This window comes from Emys orbicularis, chromosome 12 (assembly GCF_028017835.1).
Source record: "Emys orbicularis isolate rEmyOrb1 chromosome 12, rEmyOrb1.hap1, whole genome shotgun sequence".
In the NCBI taxonomy this organism is placed as follows: domain Eukaryota; kingdom Metazoa; phylum Chordata; order Testudines; family Emydidae; genus Emys; species Emys orbicularis.
Genome location: NC_088694.1, coordinates 20036135 through 20046175, shown reverse-complemented (window position 1 = coordinate 20046175; position 10041 = coordinate 20036135). Strand labels below are relative to the sequence as shown.

The window sequence follows — 10041 nt, the reverse complement described above, 5'->3', positions numbered from 1 at the left end:
AAGTCACCTCCCCAGCCAGGCTTTCTCAAGCAGCTGCTGGGCTGCAGGGCAGCGACTGGGAAGGGTTGGCATTAGAAGCAGCTCCCTCCCACTCTCCACCCGAGCTCCCTCCCGCCAGGAATGTGCTGGGGGGGGGGGCAGGTGCAGAGGGAGGATAGAGTGTCCCCCCGCAGGTAATGTGAATCAGGGAGAGTGAAGTGGCCCCAGGCTGGGCGCGGGGGGCAGGGTTTCCTGGGGGATGACGATGATGGCGACATGTGCATGGTCATGGGACCTCCCCTTTAGCTCGTGCCCCCCCCCCAGTATGGGGAGGCACCAGTTGTCTATGGGGCGCCCTCGGGGGAGGGGGTGGAATGGGGGCAGAAAGAAGCAGGGTAGGGCAGGGCCTTGGGGAAAGGGGTTTTGAGGGGAGGGGCAGGGGTCAAGCATCCCCCAGGAAATCAGGAAGTCGGCGCCTATGGCCAGCGGGGCCTTGGCAGGGTTCCAGTGACAGGTGACAGACTCTTGAGGGAGCCCTCCTCAGGGTTCCAGTGACAACAGCCTCGCGCAGGGGGAGAGGGGGGCCTCAGGTGAGTGGCTGGGGGGGAGGGGTGTCCCGTTTTCTCTTTGGGAAATATGGTCACCCTGCCGCTCCCAGCTGCCGTGGGCAGAGGGGGAACTCCACAGCTCCCAGCCATCACAGTGGCAGGGGAAACCATGGAGCCACAGCAGCAAAAGTCACAGACAGGTCACGGCTTCTGTGAATTTTTGTTTATTGCCCATGACTTTTATTAAAAGTAACCATGACAAAAATCTTAGCCTTAATTATAAGTGAGAGAGCATGGCTGGTACTGGGTGTGAAGAGGGCATCAGGAGTACAGCAGAGTGGGAAAGTGAGAGAAGGAAGAAGGGGAGAAACTGGAAAGGGAAATAAGGGAGACAGCCCACCCCAGGGAAAGGGAGGGAGGGTGAGACTGAAAGAAAAAACATGGAGGAAAGGGAAGGCGTGAAAGAGACTGTAGGAGGCGGGTGAGTTAATGCTGTTCTGTTGATTAGAGAGAGGCTAATATCCAGAATATTGTGTAGGGCGATTCATACCCACCCACTACGTTCTGGTCAACAAGGGAAAGCAAATCCTGCACCGTTACCTCCCCAAACTCACCTCCTGCTCCCATTACGCCTTCTTCTCAGCCTCTGCTGCTTCTGATTTCCAGCTACCCCCTCTGACCTCTGTGGGACAGTCTACCTGGGTTTCATGATAGAAGCCCCCAATGTGTTTGCCCACTGAAATCCTTAAATCCAACCCTGGCCTCAGGAAGTCTTGAAACAGCACCAACCTCAGGCTTGAGCTGTGACCAGCGGGGAGGGAGGGAGAAATGGGGACAGCGGTGGGGGGAGACAGGCACACAGTTATAGAGGAGAATCATCCAGACCCATCAGCAACACAATTTGGATAGTGGGGGTGCTGAGAGCTGTTGACCCAAACTGTAAACCCCGTATAGATGAAAACCACTTCAAGCCAGGGGGTGCGGCAGCACCTATGTCCAGGGGTTAATAGGAAGGGGGGGCTCAGCCCCCCATCCTCTGCTGAAACCAAAGCGAACTCTCCCTCTCCCCCTCCCCTTCCCCTTCAGTGCATGGGGGAGCAGCTGCCCCACCGCTCCCCCTCCCCCTGGATTGGTCCCCAAGCGCTCCCCCTTCCCGTGTCTAGTGACTTTAGCCCCCAGCCCCCTAATGCAGGCCCTCGAGGAACTCCAGCAGTCCCCAGCGCTCCCTGCTCCACGGCAGCCGGTGCACGGCGGGGCTGCGCTGGCACACCGTGGAGCAGGGGCTGGCTTTGCCCATCCGCTCCGCCTGGCAGGACGCAGTGGCAGGGCCCGGGCGCTGCCCAGGGGACCGCTCCAGGGGCAGGTGCGCTGGAAGGAGCCGTGCTCGGGCGCAGCCAGCCCGGCCCCCTTTCGCGCAGTTAGCTCCCCCGCCCCGCCCCTGCGCTCCGCCGGCGTTGATTGGAGCTGCTGCCTTCCCAGGATGACTTCATGGCAGCCCCCGCCCCGGCGCGCCGCTGAATGAAGTGTTGGGGCGTCGGGAGCAGGCGAGGGGAGCGCAGCCCGCCAGGAGACACATCCGGCCAGCCGCGCCCGCTGGGGAAGGGGGAGCCATAGGAAGGCGGCGAGCAGACGCTGGGCAGCTGCTGCCAGTGTCTCCTTCCAGCCTCCCGGCGCCTCTCCCAGGCACAGCCGCCGCCGCCTCTATCGCTGCCTCCCCCTCGGGCTACCCGCTGCCTGCGCTCCGCCAGCGCCAGCCGCCTCGGTGCCTGCATCGCGCCCGGGGGCACCGACCAGGGCAGCCGCCTCGGTGCCTGCATCGCGCCCGGGGGCACCGGCCGGGACAGCCGCCTCGGTGCCTACATCGCGCCCAGGGGCCCCGGCGGCAGGTGCCTGCCCATCGCTCTCCGCCCGTCCCCGGAGCAGCGAGCAGCGCCCTCCTTCCAGCTCCCGCGGGGAGTCCAGCAGCCTCCCGCGGGCGGGGCTGAGCCCCTCCGCCTCCCACCTGCCCGCCGCCGCCGCAGCCCCCGTCTCGCCTCCCCGAGGCCCCCGCAGTAGCCAAGACGCCGCGGGCCGTGCTCCGAGTGAAGAATGGGGCGTCGAAGCTGCCCAAGCCGCAGGCGGCGGCCGAGGCCCCCGGCGGCGCCCCCGGTCCCGGACTCTTCATGGAGCGCTCGCAGAGCCGCCTCAGCCTGTCTGCCTCCTTCGAGGCCCTGGCCATCTACTTCCCCTGCATGAACAGCTTTGACGAGGAGGACGCGGGTAAGGGGCCCGGCCGTGGGGCGGGGAGCCTGGGGCGCTGGAAGGGTGTCAATGGGGCAGGCGGGGGGTGTAATGCACGAGGAGGATCAGGAGGGTGCACATGGTGGAGAGCCTGTCCCGAGGGGTGGGGACCATGCCTGGGGGGGAGGTACTGGAGATTCTGCATGGGGGCAGAGGGACCTGAGGGACATCAATGGAGGGCAGGGAAGAGAGAGGGCCAGTGCCTCCGAGTCCAGAGGGGCTGTGAATGGAGAGAGGGGGAGGCGGCTAACACATGAATGAGGGTGGGTGGGTGAGGTAGTCAGTGAATGAATTAATGGGGGAGGGCCCGATAGACCTGGCAGAAATAGTGAGGTAGCTCAGGAGTGTGTGTGTGTGGTGGTGGGGGAGAGTGAATGAGAGTTCTAGCTCTGTGTGTACATACATACATATATATATATATATATATATATATATATATATATATATATATATATATATATATATATATATATATATATATATATATGTGTGTCTCCCACCAACCCTGGAGCCCTGCTGTAGAAGCACTGACGCTAAAGAGGAGTGAGTGCAGCTGGTGGCTGTGACTCTTTCGGCCATGGGGGTGGAAAGGCTAGAAGATTTGCTGGTTTTTAGCAGGAGAATGTGAGATTGTGATGTGTTGGCTCTAGCCCTGCCTGGCTCAGCTGAGGGGTTGGGGTGTGACAGAGACCCATCCACTCATTGCCTTCCCTAAGCCACCTGCCAATGGCTGCCCAGTGCCCCAGCACATTTTGTGTATAGTGAGACATGGGGTTAGGAACCTGCATTAGGGCGAGGGGATTAAAAAGAGAGATTTTTTGCATAAGAAAATGCACTCGCTCTCTTCTGGTTTACATTGAAGTCCAATGTCTTCACAAACGAATGGTGCAAGTCTTAATCCTTCTCTTATGCTCAGCTGCCTTCCAGAGAGGATGGTGGATGACGGTACTTTAAACAGAAAAGGCATCTTCTGCTGTACATTGTGTCCAAGCTCCAAGTGCTTTTCAAAGTGAACAATGAACTCTTCAGACTAAATACACTAAACTGGTAATATTTAAACAGCTCTTTTAGAATTTAGGCGGTGATTTATCCAGATTTGCAAATATAGTCCCTGCTCTGTAGTGTAAACCAGACATGACAGAATGCTTCAGGAGAAAGGGTAATTAATAGGGAGAAACATGAAGGCGAGAGAATTCAAGAGGTAGGATTGAACAAGAGAGAAAGATCATTGAGAGCATTCCAGGCATAGGGGACAGCATGATAGAAGACACAAAGCTGAGTGGGAAAAGGATGTATTTAAAATTAGATTACATATAGAGAGTAGGATAGAAGCATGCTCTTCATGCCTATCAATTTATTATAAAAATGTGTAATGATTTGCACTGTATGCACAAGATCATTTTCTGGTAATATATTTTTAATCCCTTTTATGTGTAACAAATGTAGAGATTGTTACTTAAGAAGCACATGGGTATTTTAATACCTACCATCTTGGCTGCATCTCTCAAATACCTGTCTTGTAAATTCATCCCAAGAAATGCAGCTCCCCACAAGAATAGATGGGTACATGTGCAAGGGAAAGGTCACACATACAAAATGATTGTTTTTAGAGGAATCAAGGTAAAAATAAATATATAAAAGTCAGTTATTAACTTCTATCAGCATGCAAGCAAGTCTGGAGGACGGGAAGGAGGTTTTAGCATCCTCCAACTGAATATATTTTAATATGTTTAAAATCCTGCATAGAAGAAGAGGTGTGAGATATCAACAAATTATTTATTTGCTCTTCATATTCAATTTGATTGTGACAACTGGAGGACCATGCAAGGCAATAACAGGAGCTTTGAGAAGTCTGTATTGTTGCTTCAGAAATTATTTCTGGTGAGACACTTTGGAGCCCAAGAACCTGACACGTTGACTTGAACAGATATTTCCTCACTGAAGGGCTGACTCTGTTGGGTCTGAGAAGACTGATACTTTAAGTGAACGCTTCTTCCTATTCCAGCATCTAAAGATATATGGTTGTAGTCAGAATTTTATTTACTTGATCTCATTCCTGAACAATCACTCATGAATGTTAGTATTCCAGCCTATAAAAAGATGTCTTTGAATTCATGAAATCTACAGTTATGGCCTCATCCTTCAAGCACTTATTACTGAAGCACTGCTTACTATCCTGAGTTAGCCCCATTAATCTTAATGTAACTACTCAGGGTAGGAGGCATTATGCTTGGTAATAAGTATTTGCAATATTGTCCCTTACTTTGGAAATATGAATTTGTATTCATATTTTTATGAGCACTGCGGCTATTTCTACTGGTGGTTTCAGAAAGGAAAAAAAGTAACATTTGGGATTGCTGCCTCTTTCACAAAAAATACGAATAGGCATAAATAACTTTTGTAGGACCATACATATTTTGTGGAAATTAGAGAAATCCTAAATAATCCCATTGTGACACATATGAGAGTAACATTTAGATTTAAGCAAGCTTCTGAAATTCACAAGATTCTGACCAGATCTGATTGCATTCTGAATTCTAATTAAAAAAAAAAAAAAAAAAGATCTGACACACAGCACAGGGTAATGGATACTGCATTTGGCAAAATATCATCTGTGGAAGATGGCAACAGAAAAGAAGAGATTGACCCCAGGATATGAAGAAGGGGGGAATGCTGACAGAGCAAACAATCCAGTTTTGATAAATTTATCATCCATTTTGAATGAAGATGAGACTCTCTGCTATACTAAAAGGGAGCTTTCTTAATGAGGAAGAAAAGTTAATAAATGGCAAAGTTTAAAGGAAACTTGACGTACTGTATTCCAAAGGAGAGAAGGCCCTTGACCCGAAATCACCATCAAGTTTTCTCACTTGGGTCAGATTAAAATAATTGGGAAGGAAATTTGCTAGAGCTGGCCTGGCTTTCAACACAGCGTGAAGTGGAAACATAAATGGCATTACTGAACCTAAGGGCACCTGCATTGCTAGCCTCAACTGATTGGCTAGAGTTAACACTGGGCTGGAAAAGGGGCTAGATTTTGAACTTGGTAGGTAATAACCTTTAAAAAATGCTTTTAATTGCAGAAGATCTCCCCTCCTGACTTGGGCCTCATTTTTCTTTGCTGTTGGTCTTGGCATCAGCTGAATTGCTTTCACATCTCTTGTGTCTGCCAATATGCCAATAATTCCTAGGCTGCACTCTTCTGATGTTTCAAAGCCTCTGCTGACTTCTCAGTGGTGAAATGGGTACAGAAAAAGCCTCAGTCCATACTAGTCTATGCAGGGGCAGAGGGGTCAGGGTCCACAAGATGCAGATAGACGTGCTGAACTTCTAGTAAGGAAACTGATCTCTCAACTGAATGGTCCCTGAACTACATCCTATGCCAGGGAGATTGACTGACCTGCAAATATGCCCTTCTGCATGCAGGACCTCTTACAGGTTTCATGGGTCTGAAAAGGTGTGAGGTAGGAAGTGGTGCTGAAAATTGCATTACTAAATGGTATCAATAGCTGGGGAGTAGCCAGACTGATCCAGAGAAGGATACCCTAAATGAGCAACAGGGTCTTCTCACCAGTAAGATACAGCAGTGCTGTAACCTGGAGAAATTACTGTCTAGAGCAGGGGTCGGCAACTTTTCAGAAGTGGTGTGCCAAGTCTTCATTTATTCACTCTAATTTAAGGTTTCGCGTGCCAGTAATACATTTTAATGTTTTTAGAAGGTCTTTTTCTATAAGTCTATAATATATAACTAAACTATTGTATGTAAAGTAAAGTTTTTAAAATGTTTAAGAAGCTTCATTTAAAATTAAATTAAAATGCAGAGCCCCCCGGACCGGTGGCCAGGACCTGGGCAGTGTGAGTGCCACTGAAAATCAGCTCACGTGCTGCCTTCGGCACACGTGCCATAGGTTGCCTACCCCTGGTCTAGAGTAAATAGCATAAGAGCTATGGGTTACCAACTCTTTTAAACCTAATAAACGTAACTTTCCTGTGCTTTATATTGGTCAAGTGTAGCAGTCCTCATTCAGTCAAAATTTCCATCCATGTCAGTGGGGACAAGAACTTCAAACCAGGGGTCTTCATTATTAATGGTCCTATATCATCATTATAATTGAGGTGTCTGTCCTAGCTCTGTTCATTGTACAATTATAAAGCAATAGACCAAAAAAGCTAAATAGAATAAATTATAGTGAAGCTTGAATTTTCACATTTGTGCATGGATATAAATGAGTGCGTTTGCTCACCTCTATCACAATCCTATACCTGCTTGGAATGTCTTTGAAGCTAGTGGAGTTCATTGTGGTAACAGCCGGCTAAAACACACACAAGCAGTAATTTGAAGGATTGGGGCCTTACTCTGCATTTACCTTGACTGCAAACACAATCATGGTCACGGTACATGCCAATTAAGTGCATAAGCGTGGGTGCATTTTTATGTGCTCATCTTTGAAAATGTGAGCCTTAATCCAGAGCATACACTTATTAGTATCAAGATAGAAATCTTAATTGTACTACAACATGACAGTACATTTTTCCTGGGATTGGCTGAAATCAAACATTATGTATCTTTGTATCCATGTAGCAATCTGTTGCAAGAGCCTGGCTTGCCAAATGGTGAACTAACGTAAGTGAACATGAGTTAAAAATAAAACTTGCGGAGGGTAGAATAAAGTACCCAAATTAACTTTGACCAAGAGACAAAATGGTTGCCGCTGTCAAAATGTCACTGTCTCCCAAAATGTTGGTAAATCCTGCCCTCGTTTACACAGATGCCAGCTCAGGAAGCAGTAGAGTTATCTGTTTCTTGAGACAACCAAGTCCAAGCAACTATGGTGCTGCTGCTTGTACACAATGTCACAGAGTGACAGCCATTATTCTATTACCAGCATGTGCTTTGAAAAGAAGCTAAATGAAATGTTAATTTAATGGAGCTGTAAAAACAGAGTTAAGACATATTGGACTAGAGTAACGTGATTGCTGTGGGCTTGTGGGGAAGTCTGTAACGTCTTTGTCTGGATTGGGTCGGCTGAATTTCTCTGTATTGTTAATCATTAAAATATGTATAAAATTATGAAATAAAGAGAGCCACTGTGTGTTCTAAAGTTCTCATAGATATTTTCAATTCCAGTGCTGTGCTGCAATTGAATACAAGCAATTTTATAGAAGATGCTAATTGTTTGTTAATATAAGTGAATTCCATAATGTGAAGTTCATTTTTGAGTTCATATGGGCTGGTTTGGCTTCTCTTAGATTGCCTTGGAAAGCTTTGGAGGACCCTGTAAGCGTCCTTTTACAGAGTAATTGGTCAGTGCTCTATTATGCAAGTGCCCCGTGTTTATGGTAATAGTATGTAAGAGGTAGCGAAAGAACATCTGTGCGCTGCATGACCGGAATGGTAATTTTTAAATCCCAAATGTGTTCTTAATATATGTCAGACTGAAGTAATTGTCTCTTGATTGTAGTACAGTAACATGCAAAGCCTATTGTTAACTAGGGGCTCAGTTATGCCTATGAGTTACTGGCGATAATCCAGAGGTGCACTGCCCCAGACACGAGGAATTCTGACTCAAGTAAACTGAATTCCTTCTGCAGCTCCCCAATGTGCATGGACCATGCCTACAGCATACTCCCCTCTATAGGCCTAGCCAGCTCTGGATGAAATTTTTAGAACAAAAACTTTTTTTCGTCAAAAAATGCAGATTCAGAAAGTAGATTTTTGCCAAATGGTTTGGGTTTTTTAGAAAAAAAAATCCTAACAAATTCTGAAAAATCTAAACATTTAATTTCAACATTTTCAAAACAAAATATTTGTTTTTCAGTTTGAAATTACTTTGTTTTGAAATTTCCTTTAATTTTATTTGTAAACATTTCAATGTCTAAAAATGCTCAAAATCTTAACATTTCATTTGACCCAAAACAATTTTTTCTTCAATTTTTCCATTGCCAGAAATTTCAAATTTTTGTGATGGTTTTTTTTTTTTTTTTTTTTTTTTCCCTCTAACCCAAACCAATTTTTTCAACTTTTCAAAAGTGCCAACAACCTGAAAAATCTGTATTTGAGGATATCAGGGGATCCTCAGAGCCCCAACTTTTTGCCAAACTTTTTTTGAAAATCTCATGTGGATTTCCTTTATAGCAGCGTAGCTACATTAGAGTCCATCTGCACCTATTACACCTGTTTGAAAAGTGCTAGTGAGCGTTAAAGAGACCAGTACAGAAGATGAAGAATGCTGATTATACACTATCTTTTGAACCCCAAAGCTTGGGGAAGAGAATCCCTTCCCTCCACAATGTCTCTTTGTGTGGATCGTTTTGCTGTCCATTTACTCTAAGTAGGAGATCCTGTCCCTGAAAACCTTTCTAAGAGCAGCTGTTTCCCCGCCACTTCTAATTCATGTAAAATTAATTTTAGTGCAACATTTATTAAGTCAAAAGCACAGTTCTCTGTGAATCCTTTACTCTGCCAGGTTTCTACATAAGGACGAGTTGTGAAATGCTGTAACTACTTTACTTCAACATCGCTATTTGACAGAATGTATGCATCTGCTTTCTGTAGAGAGGAATTAAACTTAATTGGGCCAGTTGTTTTGCGGAATAATTTATTTGTACAATTATTTTTTTGAGATTCTGAGTTATCCTGCCCATGTTTCTGAGTGCTGTGGGCTAGGTTAGAAATGTGCATGTTTTAATTTAGAAAACTGTGAGTTGCTAACACGTTTGAGCACTGCAGTTTGACGTGGCATTTGACAGGTTTACACAGGGCTCTGATCACTGCAATCTTGTCTTCTGGAGATATGCCTTGCAGCACCACACAGGGCACTTTGAAATGCCATTAGCACACTTAAATAAGAATGCTGTCCTCTCCTCAGAACTATTTATACAGCTTCTGACTCTTTATCCGATAAAACACCCCGATACAACCCCCCCCGCCCGTCCCCCCAGCGATGTTTATCAAATAAAGACTGGAAAAACACCAAAAATGGTTACTTGTATCTAAGGGTACGTCTAGACTACCCGCCGGATCGGCGGGTAGTGTTCGATGTTTCAGGGATCGATTTATCGCGTCTCGTCTGGACGCGATAAATCGATCCGCTGATTGACGCCCGTACTCCACCTTGGCAGGAGGAGTAAGCGGAGTCGACGGGGGAGCCGCGGCAGTCGACTCGCCGCCTTGAGGACGGCCAGGTAAGTCGAACTAAGATACTTCAGCAACATGAATAGCATAGCTGAAGTT

General features: G+C 47.0%; 1 protein-coding gene across 1 annotated transcript in view; it reads left to right on the top strand.

Moving 5' to 3' along the window:
• Nucleotides 1-2689: 2689 nt before the first annotated feature.
• The window catches only part of RIMS4 (regulating synaptic membrane exocytosis 4), a 76327-nt gene continuing 68975 nt past the window's right edge, over nucleotides 2690-10041 (top strand). Inside the window, exon 1 of the mRNA XM_065414801.1 lies at nucleotides 2690-2786. Within this exon, the coding sequence (XP_065270873.1) occupies nucleotides 2690-2786 (97 nt within the window). The remainder of the gene's footprint in view (nucleotides 2787-10041) is intronic.